Raw genomic sequence first — 18,601 nt, 5'->3', positions numbered from 1 at the left:
GCTCATTTTATTTAAATGAGAAACTGAATACAACGCAGTACTTTGTATTTAAAGTGCTTAGCCTGATTAGCGTTGAGGGTGGAAACAAATGCTTGTAAACCATAATAAATGCAAACACCCAGCTTAGCTTTCCTTATACTTTTAAGTGCTAACAGAATCATTTCTGACTTTCAACTTAGTCTAGTGCCTTCTTTGTGCAGGGTGAAACCTTATGCTAGGAAAAAACATTTCCCAAAACATAATGATTAGGAACCATGTTTTACACTTTTACACAAACAACACAAAAATCAAAATTTGTCACTTCTTATATATTAGCTAAAACAAAAATTCAGCACAGTTCCCCATATCTTTTAAATCACAATTAGAATAGATCTTAGTACCTGGTAAAAGAAAAGCATTATAAAAAGCCTTTGATGATCTGAACTAAAGATGCTGTTGGGAAAAAGGGTCATCTATGTATTCTCAATCCCCTTATACAACCCCAAATCTATTAATCCAGACTGTCCCTTACAACTTCAGGTACAAGATTTAGTAAGTGCAAATGTTTACTGTGCTAGTGAAAACACCTTAACAAAAGGGAGGCAAGGCAAATACATGCGTTTTGCCTCAGGTGAGCATTTATTCTCAACGGGAAAGAAATGTTTTAAGGGCCTGAACTTTCCCACTTGGACTGTTTCCATCCAGCTCTAGGATTATTTTCTGCAGGGCTTCGGACGTATATCTAAGTTCTCGCGGGTAACTCAGGTTCAGAGAATACACAAAGGCAAGCAAGATGGCCAATGTAAAAGGTACATTCCTCAACTCACTGAGTACCGTCACCCCCTCCAGAATGATTCCCTCTGGTGTATCAGAGGGCTCTGCACCTTCTGGTCGGATGACATAGATGCCATAGACGGTTATGCCATAGACAGTTAACAAGAGATTTTTTTTAACTGGTGTTCATTATAACCCTTTTCATAAAATGTCTTTTTTTTAAACAACATTTGCCCACATTATGATGTGCTGCTGTGTCAGCTGCTGGGAGAAAAACTTTGACTGCAAATAGACTGTTGTGATTCTTTTGAATTCAGCACACACCTATAAATACAAAAAAGATATAAAAATAAAAAATAAGCAGGCAGTTCAGTCATGCAAATGCATAATCCATGTATAAATCTATTAGGTTCCTGTATACAAATATTGCTGTCCTGGTGTCAAGAAAGACTGCTGTTCTTCAGCAAATCACCAGTTCATGAGTTATTTCTCAATCTGCCAATGTGTGGTTTATATATGATACATGCCGTGCAGCCATTGTATACAATATACTCAAACAAAAGGAGGATGTTGCTTTACTTACCTCACACACATGGAAGAGTGCTGGCCACCTTGTTTTGAAATCAGCTATCATGGGTGCATCTTGAACTACTTCTTGCCTTCTGTAGGCAAAGGTCTTGTCCATCAACATTGCCAACTTTTCCTCATGGTTTCTTTTCTTTACTTCTGAGAGGAGCGCCACTCTCATCATTTCTAGGGTCTCCTTTGTTTCACCAGCTGGATAAGCTGGGCAGTAATTCACCTCTGCTTTTTTCGGCTTCTTCACACCATAGGCAGGACTGCATCTGTCACCAGGTTTGTTTATTAGAGCATTCACCGAAAATTCTGGGCATCCAAGCCGCCTCAGCTTTGTTCGGTAGTTACCTAGTTTATACTTCCAGTGGCTGAACCTGGCTCTTTCAAACATGGATGTGCTGATACAAGAGCTTCAGCTACTTCCTCAAACTCACGGTCAGAGAGGTAGACTTTGTACTGAATGATGGTTTCAATTAAGCCATCAACAATTGAAGATTTAAGTTTAGTGTCAGGGTTCAACAAAGTTACAGTTTCTTTGAAAGCATCGTTGGCCCTTTCCAGCTGTAGTTCAGCATCGTAAGAGAACCGAGGCACCTGGAAGACTGTGGGCCATGCAGAGGATCTTGAGGAGGTGGACTCAGGAGAAGACAATATGTCTGTATCACATGAGGTATGAGATGAAAGCGACGAGGAGTCATCTGGAGAGTGGGAGGTGGCAGATGAATAGGGTGGGGGGGCAGGGCCACCAGGCAAGGCAGGATACGGCACGGCAAATGAATTATAGATGACCTTGATAGTACCTTTGTCCTGAACATCGGACACTGAAGTCAAGTTGGTGAATTCGTTATCAAACTCGGCACCCATAAATTGAAGTCTGAAATCCCCTTCCACTCCACACTGCCTCTTTATGTGTTGTGCAAGTTCACTGACAGACTCTGGTATCCCGCCTGGAAGGATCAATCTCTGGGAATTGTTTTCTCCCAGAATGATTCTGGGCTTCACTCTGGCAGGGGCAGCCATTCCACAACTGTGAATGAAGAAAGAGCAGTAAACGTTCAGAGTAAACAGAGCAATGAGAAGACAAGAGAAGCATTTAAAATTTGATCTGAAGATTACCATACCTTAAATGATTATGTATCTTTGTAATGTCACCATTCGGAGTGACCCAGCAAAATAGTCTGCCAAAGGGTAGTCATCAGCCAGTTCATCAAGTTCAATCTAAACAGTTTCTCTGGCTGGACATGGACTCAGCTCAAAGGCTCTGAAGTGCTCCCTGTACCACCCAGAAAGCCTTCTCACCATGAAACACAGTCTCTCCTGCGTAACACAAATCTGAAGAATCTCTCCAAAATCGGGCAGTCCACTTGTAGATCCATAAACCACAATCATGCCATTTCTGAAGGTTACACCTTTGCTTGACACACATTTAGTAAGGTGAACATTAGTTGTACCAGGGAAGTTCTGTGCAATAGTCTGTGCTATTTCTTGTTTCAACACATTTACAGAACTGTTGAGACATTTGTGATCTCAAGACCAGTTTTTTCAACACTGGTGGAACTCAGGTGATATGTCATCATTAGCTGATGCTTAATGGCTAGTGAGAGGGGCAGATTTTTAGAGCATTTGGTGTGTTGAGTAACCTGCTTTAAAAAACTATGCTTTGCCTCAAATCACAGGGTCCAGTGTCCCACAAGAGGACCAAAAGTCCTGATCAGTTGGGGATAGTGCTCTAAATAATGATGTTTCGGTAACAGTTTCACACCAGGAAAGAGTTCTTGATATTTATGTCTGTATTCTGAAATTTTGCCCTCAAGATAGGCAAAGGACTCATCTGTGTGTGTCGGAGCAACAACAAGCTCTACGATGTCTTTTAAGTCCAATAATATTTGCCATGCCATTTCACAATCAGGCACCAAATGCCCAATTATAAATGGGAGTAGTCTTAGTAAGGCCCAATTTTCATGGGCGTTCCCACCGATCGTCTTTCTTGTTGAAAATGTGTGTGGGATCACATGAGGCTTATTTGTCTTGTCTCCCCACTTGTAGGGGAAATGCAGGATACATGTGTTTAAGGTTTCAAGATCAAAATATTTCTTGGATATCAGCAATTCCAAACAACGTGCAAGCTCTTCTGGCACTATGCCCTCAAAAATATCATGCATAACATCTGGAGGATATCCTGTATGAACATTGAAGTGGGCAAGAGTTTTACTGATAGCACAATGACTTTTGACCCCAAAACAGCTTGTGCCATTCTTCTGAGCTGACTGCACATGAGATTCATGAAGTTCTTTTGTCCTGAGACTGAATAAGCCTGACTTTACCTCTGTGGTTTGAATGTCTGCTTTTGTTCCTGTGCAAAATCGGCAGATATACCCACCAGAAAAGCTCTCATTAAAACCAGCTATGCTGTGAGCACCCAGGTTATCCGCCATAACAACCTGAATCGTTCCTTTAAGACATTTGCCAAGCAATGGAATGAAAACTCCACCTTGCTCCATCGTTTTCACATCTTGAAGAGATTATAAGACCCTGTCATATCAATACTTTTTCACATCATCAGTTTTTCACAAGACTGCCAAGTAAATTGACAATAGTGAAGAATGCGAGCCTGGAGGCAAATTACTCAAAGTCCAGTAGATTCCACAAATCTCGTGTTTCCTGTGAGAAATACCCAGAGGATTACAAACCTCAAAATCATCTACATATAAACTTACCAAAATTCTCAACTCATTCCCTGACAGAAAACTGTTTTCCTGGAAGTGTGAACCATTCTGAGAAGATTTGTTAGTATGTTGCTCACCAGTCACCCTATTACTCTGCTGTGCTCTTTGGTTTTCAACCACTTGATCTACAACATCTCTTCCATCAAAGAGCTGCTGCAAAGACTTCAGTATAGGCACATACTGAAAACTTATTTTTTCCTTGGAATCAAGAATGTACTCAATCGGCTCTACCACCTTAAAGCTTTCTTTATAATACTGGCAGAGATGACGTGCTACAGGGGCTGCCCTTCCCTATGGCTTTGAGCAAGGTGTTAGATGCGTTGAGAGCATTGGCTACCTCTGTTATAACAGATTTATCAGATGTGGTATTATGTCTCTGAAACAGATCTTCAAGAATGTCAATCGAGAGGGGCAGAACATAATAAATAGTGCAGTTCCTCTAGGAATTCATCAATTTTTTTGCCTGGCACATGTGCAAAATGCTCTAACTTGAGCAATGCTGCAGCAACATTTTGCTTAATTACTTCAGGCAAATTATGAGGTCCATTCACATCACCACTTGAACATCCACTGTCTGTTTCAACAACACTGTCATCTGGATTATGTGCTTCTTCCTCAGGATCAACAGATGAGTCTTGTGAAACTTGAGTGTTTGTAACTACTCCTGGCTTGAAATCTTACAATGTGTGTGGGTTGTGTTTTCTGTTCTTGTGAGAGTGAAATGTTCCATATATATTTGTTTGAAAACTGCAACCCCCAAACATACAAGTAACAGTTTCACTTCTCTTCAGATGAGTGCCAATGTGTATAAAATAATCCCTCTCTGTATGAAGATCACAACAAGTACACACATGACAACTAAATGTTGACAGTTCCAGGAACTCCTGAGAGTTTTCTTTAGGATGGACTCTACTTAAATTAATGTGCAAAGCATTTCATGTCTTAAAAGTACATCGGCAGTTTGTGTGTAGGCATGGGTAGCGTTGCCTATGACGGTGCTGTAGACTAATATGTTTTAGTAGCTCATATCTACTGGATAGAGATACACTACATTCCTTACACCTCCAGATCCAGAGCAAACTATACTTGCTGCAAGTTGCAGCCAAACACAGAAGAGGGAACTAGGCAAATCAGGTTAAGCTGGAATCTTGTACATAAACAATGGAATCCTGGAAGCTGTTACAGTAGCATGGTAAAAGTAGTTAATACATCAAAGCTACTTCTTTTCTAGGCGCCAAAGTCGCATTATTGCGACAGGCAACATTGCTGAATAAAACAGCCCATATCTTTAAATCTACTGCCTTGTGCTGTTACTGCTTGCTACCACTAGATGGCCACTAGATTCAGCTTCAATCCTGACGTCATTTGTGGGTGTGTTTCTATGCAAAATACCTACCTATTTTCCTACAACAGAAGCTCTGATCGATTCTTTTCTAAAAAACAGGAAAAACTCACAATATTAAATGAGATTTCTTAGATTTGATTCATTCAATTTATTGTGATTGCCCTGAATACAAGTACAGAGGCAATTAAATATAGTTAGCAGTATACAAGAGGGGGAACAAAAGTCTGTGACACAAAACATTTCAGCTTCTACTTATTCACAAAATCATCAAAAATATGAGAAGAGTTCAAAGGTGCTATTTGTAAGAAAAGTTGATTTTTGAGTCTCATTCCCAACTCATCAAAAACTGAAGCTTTGGGGTGGTGGCCGACCCGTCCATTATTTGACAGGCTGGGAATGAGACTCAAAAATCAACTTTTCTAACAAATATCACATTTACGGCATTAATTAATGTCCAATAATGGTGCATGTACAACCAAAGATTAAAACATGCTTAAACAATTGTTGGGAATTATAAGTTATATGTTGTTGGTATTGATCTGACAAATATAGAAATTATTTTTGTTGTTTTTTCAATACAACATACCCTAATAGTATTTCCTAACATGGTCATGTTTGTGCATCATTTAATGTACAAAGTTTCTCTTGTAAAGCGACTGTGTGTATTTTTACATGAAGCATTAACTGCCAAAATGCACTGTGAGAATCTCTGAGGCCTTACAAAAGTGTTGCATCCATTTCCTGCCACAAAAAACATTCGCAAAAGCAAATTTTAACAAGTCTAAATCTTGGATTAGTTATATCCATGTTTGCTGGTCTTCTATCTCGTCTACCTTCATTTCTTGGTGTGTTATCGCCACCAACTGTCGATGAGCAGAATAACATGAAATCAGCTGCAGGAATGTGCTCGTCCCTCTGTGGGCTTTCCACATGTACATTACAAACAAAACAGGGACTTACACATAAAAAAAACAGCTCTACAGTCCTACCAAAGGCAGAAAAACTCAGGGTAAGTGTGTGAGATGTATGTTGGTGGAGGACTCTTTGTTTATTTTTGCTTCTTGAGCTTCACCATGACATGAATGCTGATGACGGCGGACACCATGATGATCAGACCAGTGGAGAACACAACTGTCTTCAGCAGGCACATGGAGATACCACCAGAGACACACTCTGAACCTGGAACACAACAGAACAGTATCTGACTGATTCAACGATTACTGTCATTAAAACAAGAATCAAATAAAAGTTTACTTTAAGAAAGAAAAAATGCTTATACGCTCTAAGTTTAACTTAACTCCAAACTGCTTTATTATCCTCTGGTTGTTTTGTTTTTCAGTCTTACCATCATGTCGGGGGCAGAAATGTTGAATCTTTGTCACACCTTCGGTCCAGCTGACCTGGTTGCTATGGTTACAGGTGATTGAGTCATTCACCAGGTAGACTCTGAGAGAAGCACCAGAGGTCGTGACCTCTGATCTCTCTCCTCCCTCCTGACTGCAGGTTTTGTTGTCACATGTAAAAGTGCTGCTGATGTGAGAGTCCTGTGTGCTGCAGGTCACAGTGAGGTTACAGGAGTCTGAGCTGCTGGACACAGAGTCCACTGTCAGCTTAACTGGAGACACTGGATCTGAGGAGGGAAAAAGGTGTGAAACATTTTAGAAACATGACAGCAGAAACTTCATTTTAGTGTCTCAAATGTGACCAAACCCACCTTGAACTGTGACGCTGTATTCAGCTATTGTTTGTACAACAACAGCCCCCATCACTCGTGCAGTATAAACTCCACTGTCTGTCTCTTGTAGATTCTTCAGTTTCACACAGTATTTTTTCCCAGTAAACTCAATCCTTCCTGTGTAATCTGGAGAGACTTTTGGTTCAGTACGAAGAAACCATCTGACTAAAATTGAAACTTCATTACTACTTTTATTATTGAAGTTCCAAATAACAGCACTGTTCTCCAGATCATCAGCTTCTGTGAGATTCAGCATCACATCCTCTCCCTTCTGCACAAACACAGGAGTCACAGCACTGGACCCTGTAAAAACAGTAAACACATGATACAGGTATTTCATCAGTACTGGACATTATTCCATTTCTCTCCTTCATTTCTGAAATACCGGATCATAATTCAAAATAGGGATGCACAATAAATATTGGCCCGATGTGGGGAAATTTATATAATCACTCAAATACTGGCATCTGTTAAAACAATAAAAAATATCATTACAAATGCACCTGATAATATGAAGCCAAATTGCATTCAATGACTCAACAAGCGCGGCATCTACACACCCTGATACAGTATGAGGCAGGATGCTCCTCTAACATTGGTTTGCATTTTGTGAATAAACAGAAAAGAAGAAGTGCAGCACACTGCTGTGTAGACTGCAGAGCCAAACAACATTAAATCATCCATTTTTGCCCTCCACGTTTTTGGCTTCCTCACCCTCAGGTGTGAGTAAACTACAGGTTAGGAACATTTTTTTAAAAAAAGAAAAAAAAAGGTTAATCATCGGTCAGCTTATTGGTATCAGCCATGAGAAACAGGTAATTATCGGTTATTTGTATTGGTTGAAAAACAAAATCCATATTGTGCATCCCTGATTTAAAGCAGGCTTAATTTTTGACCAAATGAAGAAGAAGAAGAGATGTTTATCATATTGTATCATATTTTATCAAAGCCTGGAAAATAGAATATTTTATAGGCGTCCTATTCAGCCTGTTCAAAACATTAAGAAGTTGCTTGACATGAAAACAAAGGGCTATACCATTATTCTCCAAATTACTAAAACTTTAAATGCACACAAAGAAGCAGACATATTCACTGTAATGAAATCACTTAATGTTTCTCCCCTCTCAAAGTCTTAGAAATAAGTTTTTCTACTTACATAAGTGATCGCTCAGTTAATTTTGTAATATGCCTGCTCACAGCTGTATCTGTTAATAACATTTAATTAGACAGTTTTCTTTCCTACCTTGTGCCTTTACACAGACCAGCAGTCCCAGTATCACAAAGATGGACATTATAGAGTCTCTGTTCAGTTGTCCTGTCTGAGCATTATGATGTGTGTCTTCTGTTTTGTTCTAACAGAAACACCACAGGGTTAAAGTCTTTGTGACAGCTGTGTTTTTCCTGTCAAAACCACAGAGACTTTCAGAATGTCACCATGTTCATGATGTGAACGAGTAACTTTTCTAATTAAGTTCCTCTTTAAGCTGTTTTACTGCTTTAACACATCCTGTAAGTTTCTTCTGAATAACTTGAATGAATAAAATCACTTTATTTATGTGTCATTTGCTCACTTCAGAGGAACTAGTTCTGCACGTTGCACCAGAGTTCGCTTATTTTTCATCTTTGGTCCCTGAAACAACAGTTATTTGACAGAAAACAAAGAAAGAAAAAACAGTTAAATGATAAAATAAATAAAATTTACAAAATACTGAAGTTTGTACTGTACTGTACTGCACTTAAATTAAGCTTGGTGGCCAAATGCACTTGCACCACTTCCTCTCTCTCACACCTCTTGCATTTTCCGATTACTCAGAAAAATGACAGACACTGGTGGTAAACTGTAAATGCTGACACTGAAATTGTGTGAGAAAGAAATTTTACATTTTACACAATAATCATCATCCTGCACCAAGAAACTAATCAACAGAAAACCAAACAAAACAAGAGTATAACAAAATTCAGCTGTTAAGCAGACCATATATCTAAACTGACCTCCTCTTTTGATGCATTGCAGCAATGATATATAAAAAGACATCTGATGGAGTTCAATTAAGAAAGTTTGATCCAAAAATAAACAGTGATCATGTGAAATGTAGTTCAGGCTAGAGTGACCTGATGTCAGTGGTGGACTCAAGGGGGCACTCGCCCTCCCTGGTGCCTGCATCTTTGAAAAAATGCCCTACTGCATGTCCCTATGATAGATAAAACATGATAAAGTGGCCTCTGGGGTGACCTTCCAGTCTACTAAATCATGCAGCTGATAGGAGGTGGTCTATGGCTGTGCAGCATGTAGCTATAAACATGTGAAGCAGGTTGATAAAGAGTAAGAATGCTTAGCAAAACTTACTCACAGATACACAAGAAGTTAAGCTCAACACACCAGTTGCAAGATGCAATGAAGTGATTAAGGAAGTGGTTTTTAGTTTGTCGCCCTGGACATCACCACATAACATCTGTCTCATCTGTTTTCCTCTCCTCTACACAGGCCACCAGTTACATTCAGGTTTTAGTTTTGGTTTTACTGGGTAAAACCTTTATTATACTGAATTATACTGGTACATTTTGCTACAATGCATTGCAGATATTCAAAACTTTTATCAGACTAACCCTGCAGTAGTGGTCCTCTCAGGGTGGGGCGGACACAGGCTGTCTGAGGGGCAGGGCAGAAAAAATAAAAAAAATAGATGCACTTTGCAACCCAATCGCCAGAATAAATGTTAGCAATGTACATTTCTGAAAACTTTAGATTTAATTTCTTTCAATCTTATGTTGTCACCTGTTTTGGTCAAGATTTCATCCTGGCGACTGGGCTGCACCCTGTCACGTTTTTGTGGCTTTTTGGAGTATTTAGTCCACCAGTGCAAGAAATCAGCTGTTGAAATTAAATTTAAATTGTTATTTAAACCAAATTAATACAGTATATCCACTGGGTTTGCATCATATTTTCCTGTATTATTCCTCTTTAACCCCGCTCCAGTTCATCCTTGACATTTCGGTTCCATTTACAATTGTTGTTTTGTATGTGAAGCACATTGGAAAGTAGTTTTTGTTATATTTCTGGTGATAATAGCATGAATTCCAGTCCCTTGTTTTTTGCGTATCACAACATCTGACAGTGTTTACAGTGCGAGGAGGTTCTCTTTTGACAGTCCCAGCGTGAATCTGATTTACAGTAAGAAGTGAGTGAGAAGGAGCCAAATTTGTCGAACAAACAATGACAGATTTTGCTTTCATGCATCATCTGCATTTTGATGACATAAAAGTCACTCATAATCGTTCCCAATCCGCAACCCAGAGACCTCAAACCCGCGGAGCTGAAGAACAAATCTCCCTTTGCTTCACTCCAGGTAGGAATGCCAGCATGATGTCTTCCAACAGAATACCAAATGTTTGTGCTTATCTTGCCAATTTGCTGCGTTTTGCTGCTCTTATGTTGATCTATCTGCCGTCAATCTGAACCCACAGACACTGCATGAGTTTAAGGAAGTGCTTTAAATCACCAAACTCTGTCTGTCTATTTTAAAGGACCGGTGTTCAAGGCCAGACTCCTGCCCTGCCAAAGCCTGGACTTAAACCAGAGCAGCTCACAGACATGCTGGTCTGTTTTTAGCCTCATCAGATGCATCTATAAACTCTTTGTGAAAGAAGAGGCTTTAGCAGCATTAACACTGAGGATGAATAATCTGCCAACAGTTCTCACTGATCGGCCAGGGATTTTTACACCATGACTCAAATAATCCATCTTCAAATAGAGGAAGGATGCAACTTGGATCATATTGTGAATACATTTGCATCATAAAATGCTGATATGTGGGATGTCAACTTCCGCAAAAGAACGATTGCTATAAATCCAGGAATCCTCATTGTTTTCCACGTAAGTTATTCATGTAAGGCAAACTAGATCTGCTTATAGTTTGATATTTTTTCAGCTTGCAAACCTTTTCCTTAAACAAGCCATCCAGAAACTTAAAACAATGTTATAACACGTTTTCAGCGACTAACTAACTAACTTGCGTTTTCTGTTTATCTAAACCATAGGACGTATCAAAATATGTCATTGTCTCACGAGTTTCACAGTTGGACCATAGATTAAAGGCCGATCAGTGTGATGTATGAGGCTTTCTGAGTGTATGGAGAAAGGTCAGTGTTGATTGGACATGTAGAAGTTGAGGTATTTAGATGTTTGGGATCGACCTTTAACTTCAGCATTCCTATAAGCTAATTTTCAGTGCCAAAAAGAATTGTTCCTGCTTGTTTAATCAAAATCAGTTTAGGTCAGGGAGGGTTTTAGCATTGATTTATTAAACATGTACATGGCTGTTGAAGTGCAAGACAATTATACACATATATTTTTGATGGGCTTCGGCGTTATGTAGACGATGGCATAACAAATGTGCATAAATGTTTAACACAATCATTGGAGTGAAATTTTATCCCATCGCTCTTTGCATGCACTCTGCACCTTTATCCACCCATGTTAAAGGTGCAGTTTGTAAGAAATGGCCAGAATTTTAGTTCAAAAGATTCAACTAATGAATTAACATTTTCAACAGGATGTAAAGAAACAGCAGTGTTGACGTTATGTTGAACATGTAGCCTATTTGTCAGGTTCATTGCAGAGAAACTGGACTCAAATGCAGGAGATGGCAAGCAGGCAGGTCAGTTGCAGAACAGTTATGCTTAATTGACAGCAAGAACAGAAAAATGCAACAGATGACTCCACGAAGACTGACCCAAAGACTGGGCTTAAACACAAACTAATCTAACAAGGGGACGAGATGCAGGTGAGAGAGGCGGAGAAACACAGGTGGAACAAGTGGAGGAAACAAGACGGCTGGGGAGGAGCTGATAGGCTTGGAAAAACACTAGGAACAGTGAAGGGCTACTGAAGGTGATGCAGCGCAGGTGTGGAGGGAAATGAGACTGAGGAGGAACACAGGAACACAAGAGGAGGAACAGAGCAAAAGACACCACGAAAACACAGAAAACACAGAAATGACAGTACCATGACAGTGTCGTCTTGCATGCTAACCAGCTAGCCATGGCCTGGCTTGTCTCATAATAATACTTTGTACCTCAACAGATGCTAATTCTTATTATTTTATTTTATTTTTATCCGTTTGTCTGTCTGCTTGCTTTCCTCTAATTTAATGCAATTGAGTCCAATAGTATCAAGAAACTCACAAAATGTTAAGGAAGTAAATATTGTTGCACCTATTTTCCTTACTAAACAGGAAAAATACAACCGTGCACCGTTCATTATATATAACGACCAAAATGCTGGGCTGCAGTAAGTCCTTTCTTATGATGTACTTCTTGCTTGTTTGATCAAATATTTATTGTAAACTGCAGACTGCCCTCCAGCTCGATTCCTTCATTCTCCCTGGAGATTTGAAAGCTTTACTGTTTGATATATTTATGACTCTTGAATGTTTTTGATGCATTATCTATCATTTGAATGTTGCTTGTCCAGCCTGATTTGTTGTTCGTGTGGTTGTCGGAGTGTGAATTTCGATGTCAGTGAGAAAACATGATTAAATAAAGTTGAATGATTATATATAAATGATCAATAACATACCAGTTTTCTAGCACAGACTTTAAAGCTCTGGCTGTTCATTTGATATTTTGACCAGATTACACATCATTTGGCCTGGATATCATTATTGGTTTTCTTTTTCCTCATATTCATCCTTTTCTTTTGGAGATTGTTTTTTCCTTTCTTAAGCTCTAAATTAGTTTGATGGTTTTCTTTTTTGTTGCTATGAATGAAACATTTATTATTTATAACTTTTTTTGATGCAGGCTGTCCAACTTGCTCGCCAAACACCTCAATTTAAGTGTATAGTCATGCCATACAACATTAGAAAGGTCAGATTCTTGTGATTCCATTCATGCAAACCATTTCATGATCAAACCACATCAGCAAGGTACAATAAACAAACAAGCTAACAAACAAGCACGTACAAAGTTTTGCCAGCTCACCAATTAAGTGTCGGGGTGTTTCAGTACAATATCAAACGCCAACAAAAGCTGTCTTCTCTTGTTTATATATGTAACATATACGTGATATTGTTATTAAATTTGCACTTGGACCATGTAAGACTGTATAATCAGGACTTATTGCATCTGCAGGGCTATTTTTGCATTATAAAATGTAGGCAAGAAAAAACAAATAGTTCAGTGTGTTTAAACTCCTATAGATTAATGCCAGAAACAATTACACAGCTTTAGTTCATAATCTTTCAAAAGAGCCCCAAACCATGTCTGTAATCCAGATGGTTCAACAACAGCTTTGAATTTTGAAAAAACGTTTTAGGCTCATTTTACATACATTTCCAGGAATAAGAAGAGATTAAAATATATCGACTATTAACATGAAAAATCCGGTATGAACAACTTTCATCCAAACATCCTGTCATTGGTAACAAGCTCCTGAAATGCATGTCTGCAAAACCCTAATTTGTAATCAAGTCATGTCCAAAGTGTCTGTCTCTTTTCTTCTGTCCCTGACCCAACAGTCCGCGTCAGTACAGTTACACCAAGGACATCTATTATGAGTCACATTATCCTCTGGTTCAGTAATAAATAATTGCCTACATCCTAATTTACTCCCTTTCCTTCCTTTCTAAGCAACACTCGATGCCGCTCCTCCACCACAAGATGGCGACAGCCCCAAGCAGAAAAACCCAACCAGCCACTTGACAACTTCTCTGCCTCGGAGACACAAAGCCAGTGACATCATCTGCGGAGGGACAGAGGGTGTGCGAAGGACAAATGTCTTGAAATGCATTACATCATTCTCCACTAATATGATAATATATCTCAGGCGCTGAGTGCGGTGCCAAGTATGAGAGGGGCCATAATCCATACAACGACCGCTTCAAATGTGAACAAGAGGATAAAATGGAAGTGGTGGTGAAGGAGGAGGAGGAGGGGGTCCATGGCTGGAGTCTGGGGTGCAGCGCTGAAGGTTATTCCAGACATTATTCCTCAATGAGAGCAGGAGGAGAGAGGAGACGATAATCACTATTACACACTAAGTAAAGATGAGCAAGGGAGGCTGTAGTGCTTCCCGTCTGTCTTCTGTCCTTGGCTGTCTTTTTTCTGCCATATCTGTTATTTCTTTTTTGCTTTTTCTCTCATTTTTCCTGTCATTCAAAAGAGAGGAGAGGAGGACTGAGGAGAAGCAATGAGAGGAAGATGGGTGAGAGAAAGGTGGCAGAGAGGAGGACTGAGGAGTAGAACAAGGTGTAAGAGAGTTAGAGTGACTGAGGAGAAGAAGGTGAAAGAATGAGAGGAAAAAAGGAGGACAGAGAGGAAGATTGGAAGAGGAGGAAAAGGCTGGAGAGGCGAGAGTGGAACTGTCAAGAGCTCCTGCAAAATGTGAACAGAGGAGAGAGGATGACTGGGGAGAAAAGGGAGAAAGGGAGAGGGAGGAAAAAGTTGCAGTGATGTGAGAAGGACTGACAACATGAGGTGAGGGAAGAGGAGGGAAATGGTAATAGGAGAGGTGAAAGGAGGACAGGGGAGAGGAGAAGAAGGGCTGAAGGGGGTTGGGAAAGGAGGATTGGGATGAAAAGAGGGAGAAAAAAGGAGAGCAGCAGAGGGCTGGAGATGTGGGAGGAGGACTGACAGTATGAGGTGAGGAGGTGAACAGGAAAAAGGAAGATGAGGAGTAAAGAGAGGAGGGGAAGACAAAAAGAGAGGGGAGGTGAAGGAAGGACTGAGGATGTGTAGCTGGAAGAGAAGAGCGGAGGAATGGGGGATGAAAGGTGGACTGAAGAGAGAACGGAAGAAGAAGGAGGAGGAAAAGAAGCAGGAAAAGAAGGAGGAGAAGAAGAAGAAGGAAAAGAAGAAGAAGAAGGATTAGGAGGAGGAGGAGAAGAAGAAGAAGAAGAAGAAGAAGAAGAAGAAGAAGAAGAAGAAGAAGAAGAAGAAGAAGAAGAAGAAGAAGAAGAAGAAACTCCTGAACCAGAAAGAACTGACAGGAGAATCAAGAATAGATGTGATAGCATGACTGAAGAGAAGAAATGAGAAGAAAGGAGTAGAGAGGGCGAAGCAAAGAAAAGGAGAGAAGAGGAGTGATGAGGGAGACTTCTGGTGAGAGAAGGAGAGACGGAGAAAGAAAAGGAAAAGGCTCCAGGTGAGAGAAGGTGAATGCGAGGTGAAGGGATGAGAGGAGATGATGCTATAGAGATGAGAGAAAGATTGACGAGAGTATTGGAGGAAGGAGAGGAGAGGAGAGGAGAGGAGAGGAGAGGAGAGGAGAGGAGAGGAGAGGAGAGGAGAGGAGAGGAGAGGAGAGGAGAGGAGAGGAGAGGAGAGGGGGACTAAAGACAGTGAGAGGAAAGATCTTCTGAGGACATTAGGAGAATATTATATGTGAAGAGGAGAGAAAAGAGGAAGTGGAGAAAGACAGGAGCAAAGCAAGACATTAGGATGAAGGTAAAGACATTAGGCAGAAGGGAGGAGAGAAAAGTAGAGGTGGAAAAGAACAGAGAGGAGAAAGAAGGGGACAGACAAGAAATGAGTTTTCCATGAGAGGTGAGACTGAGACTCTGCAGACGTTTGTCTCGGCTCTGCTGTCACACTCAGGTAAAAACACCTCCTGCCTGTGTGCTATACATAGAGACACGCTTACTCTCAACTTTAGCTGCTCGACGTGAAGAAGCAGTCATTCGTACTTTGACCTAAATAAACAGAAGTATGTGTGATGCACAAACTTCTGTCAAAGTAAAAGCGCTGAAACCTGGAGCCTGGCTTACAAAAATACCAAATATAATTTAATAAAATGAACTCTCCGTAAACCGGGTGTCAACATTGTAAATGAAGGCAAAATAAAGGAGCCTTTGCTGCTGTTCTTATGAAAGCCGTGTCTTGTTTTATTTTCTATAATACTGTGGAAAAATAATTACATACAATTTGAAACAAAAAAAAAACAGAAATTAAACAGAAACATGAAAATAAAGGAACATTTTAATAATATCTTGTATGTTTTGTACAGTTTTTTCTTGGGGGATAAACAAGTAATCAAACCCAACATGAACAGAATACACATGTGACCAATATATAGGGATAAAAATAAAGAATTGGAGTATGGAGAATATATGCTTATTTGAACACCCACACTGTTCCTCTCTCACCCACATGCACACCTCCACTTGAAACACTTTCAAGTGCAATATGGAATCCTTCTCACCGCACTGATCGTTGTCTTCATATGTTCACGGTACCGAGCCAAACATCAATTAATCCTGTTCACTCGTGCAGCTGTTTCGGAGAGCTGACAGGCTCAGCAGCTGGATGAGGGGCGAGCGGACAAGCTCGGCGCCATCCTCGTGTCCTAAGGCCACGCAATGTCTCCTTCACTCCGTCTTACCAGCTGTCCTGCTTTGTACTAGGGTTTGACTGATGTGGCGACAATATCCTTCAAAATATACTCGTTTTGTTCCAGAAGCGTTTCCAGTTTAATCCAATTTACAGGGTGGAGATGCCTTCAAAGTGTCAGTTTACAACAAAATGTAGATCAAGTTCTGTGGCTCTGTGAGGCAGTTTAGAGTTACAATCCTTCAGATTTGAGTCCTGGTCTTGTTCAAAATAATGTATTTATAGAACACTAGTAAGTCTGTCATCCTGGTAATGTTTTCAGTTGCGAGTGACGGACCCCCTCACTTTCTGCAAAAGTTTTAGTTGACAAAAAAGCTGCAGTAACGGTTGCTAGGATCAATTATCGTTTATGACACTGCAAAGAGTTATAGCTTCAAAAGCGCAGTATGTCATTCCTGCCACTAGGGGTCTCTCAATCAAAACAAAACAAAAGATGAACATAACGTGAGATCATGGGAGTTGTTGTCTTTGGTGAAAATCTATCAAGGTGACTCAGTTACAAATTTTCACAGACGAGGTAAGGTATTAAAATTGTATTAATGTTACGTATATACTCATTCTCATTTTAATGCATAAATGTTACATATTTTATCTTTAAGTCAACTTGCAACAACATGTTAAGCTGCATCAATTTCATCCACGCGTGTTGTCTCTACTCTACTAGCTACTGTAGGCGTTGGGCTAAAGCAGGCACAGGAAGATGATGCAACCACCCTTTATCGGACCTACAAAGCTCTGATTCGTCTATTGTTTTTGAAGCTTCCAAATACCACTGAGCATATTTGAATCACTGGAAAAAGTCAGCAATATGCGGAGTGATTGACAGGTATGTACCAGCCAAACAAACTGAGAGGATTAAACAAAGAAGAATAAAGAAGACAGCGTTGATACTAAACTCATGACCCAATTAGGGGAGTCATGATACAACAATATCGACGATAATCGTAATATTTTTTAAATGAAATATTGATATTGTGATGATAATAACAATATGACAAAATCGTGTAAATAATCCAGTGCCTCTTAAATCATTTTCTTTCCATTCTCCCTTTGTCATAATAGAAAGTGGCAATGCATTTTAATCCTGGTTGCCACCTGCTATAAAACAGTAACTAGCCAGGAGGAGCACCAGGCTTTGAAGCCAGTTTTCGTTGTGGTCAAACCGTATAATTACATTGTCACGTGATGCACCGGGGTCTTTTTTCCATAAGCTTACATTATGAAGGAGGCATCTGGAAAACTGTGGATACTTTTTTTTGAGCATCACAACCCTCTGTGAAATGACTCACTATCACTATCAGAATTTAATCAATTCGGTCCAATAAAATTGGGAAAGTCTAGAAGAGCCGCATGATTAAATTATTTTATCTCCAATCAAGTTAGCCGGCTTGGTCGGCGGAAGTCTCTTGTGCGCATGCTCTATGGGTGACCCAACATGGAAGATCGCTTCAAAATGCCACTGAGCAGCTTTTATAGGAATGAACAGGGCTCCGCCTCCAATGCTGTGTCCAGATTTAATGTAACGTCCTTACTGCCACATTGCCACAAAATCTGAGCCTAGACCCAATAATGTCTGGCACTTTGAAGGAAATGTGTCTGTGCACCTGCCTCTGCCTTTTCTTGTGAAAGGATACACAATTTGAATCCTGTGCTGAGAAGGCGGACCCTTCCAGTAACACTGAAAGCACTGACAGAATGCAAGTACATTAAATGGTTATTTTGATGCCGTTTTGATATTGTAAATAGGGTCACAGATTGAGTTTGATTTCATAGAAATCTTAAGGATTGTAACTTTCATAACAATTAGGTAGAGTTCTGCCTTCAACTAGCATAATTCACAAAAATGATTGTGAATACAATTTGTAAAGGAAATCAAACTTTAACGCATTCCGATTATTTATCTGTAGCTGTGATCAGGAAGACGCAGGTGACAACATTACTGGTTATCAATTTTATATTTGCTCAGTCAACAATCAGTCAAACCCCAATTTCTTCAGTTCCAGTGGTCCCAACACATTTATAATGGAGTGCTCACAACCTTCCCTACTCGGGCTCTGATTGGCTGGTGCTCGTTTCCTT

The 18,601-nt window shown here is 39.9% G+C and overlaps 1 protein-coding gene across 1 annotated transcript; it reads right to left on the bottom strand.

Moving 5' to 3' along the window:
• Window positions 1–5,599: 5,599 nt before the first annotated feature.
• On the bottom strand, window positions 5,600–8,427 carry LOC141017025 (uncharacterized). Its single transcript, XM_073491645.1, has 4 exons — window positions 8,379–8,427; window positions 7,115–7,438; window positions 6,746–7,030; window positions 5,600–6,579 (listed from the first exon to the last, which is right to left on the bottom strand). The coding sequence occupies exons 1-4, from the start codon at window positions 8,425–8,427 to the stop codon at window positions 6,449–6,451; spliced, it is 789 nt and encodes a 262-aa protein (XP_073347746.1). The 3' UTR covers window positions 5,600–6,448.
• Window positions 8,428–18,601: the final 10,174 nt, after the last annotated feature.

The sequence above is a fragment of the Pagrus major genome, chromosome 21 (assembly GCF_040436345.1).
Source record: "Pagrus major chromosome 21, Pma_NU_1.0".
In the NCBI taxonomy this organism is placed as follows: domain Eukaryota; kingdom Metazoa; phylum Chordata; class Actinopteri; order Spariformes; family Sparidae; genus Pagrus; species Pagrus major.
This window is presented reverse-complemented; position numbering and strand designations above follow the sequence as displayed.

Coding starts and splice junctions, on each gene's coding strand:
- LOC141017025 (XM_073491645.1), bottom strand. CDS start 8,427: ATGTCCATCTTTGTGATACTGGGACTGCTGGTCTGTGTAAAGGCACAA. Junction 7,439..8,378: donor GGTCTGTGTAAAGGCACAAG/GTAGGAAAGAAA, acceptor CTGTTTTTACAG/GGTCCAGTGCTGTGACTCCT. Junction 7,031..7,114: donor ATACAGCGTCACAGTTCAAG/GTGGGTTTGGTC, acceptor TTCCCTCCTCAG/ATCCAGTGTCTCCAGTTAAG.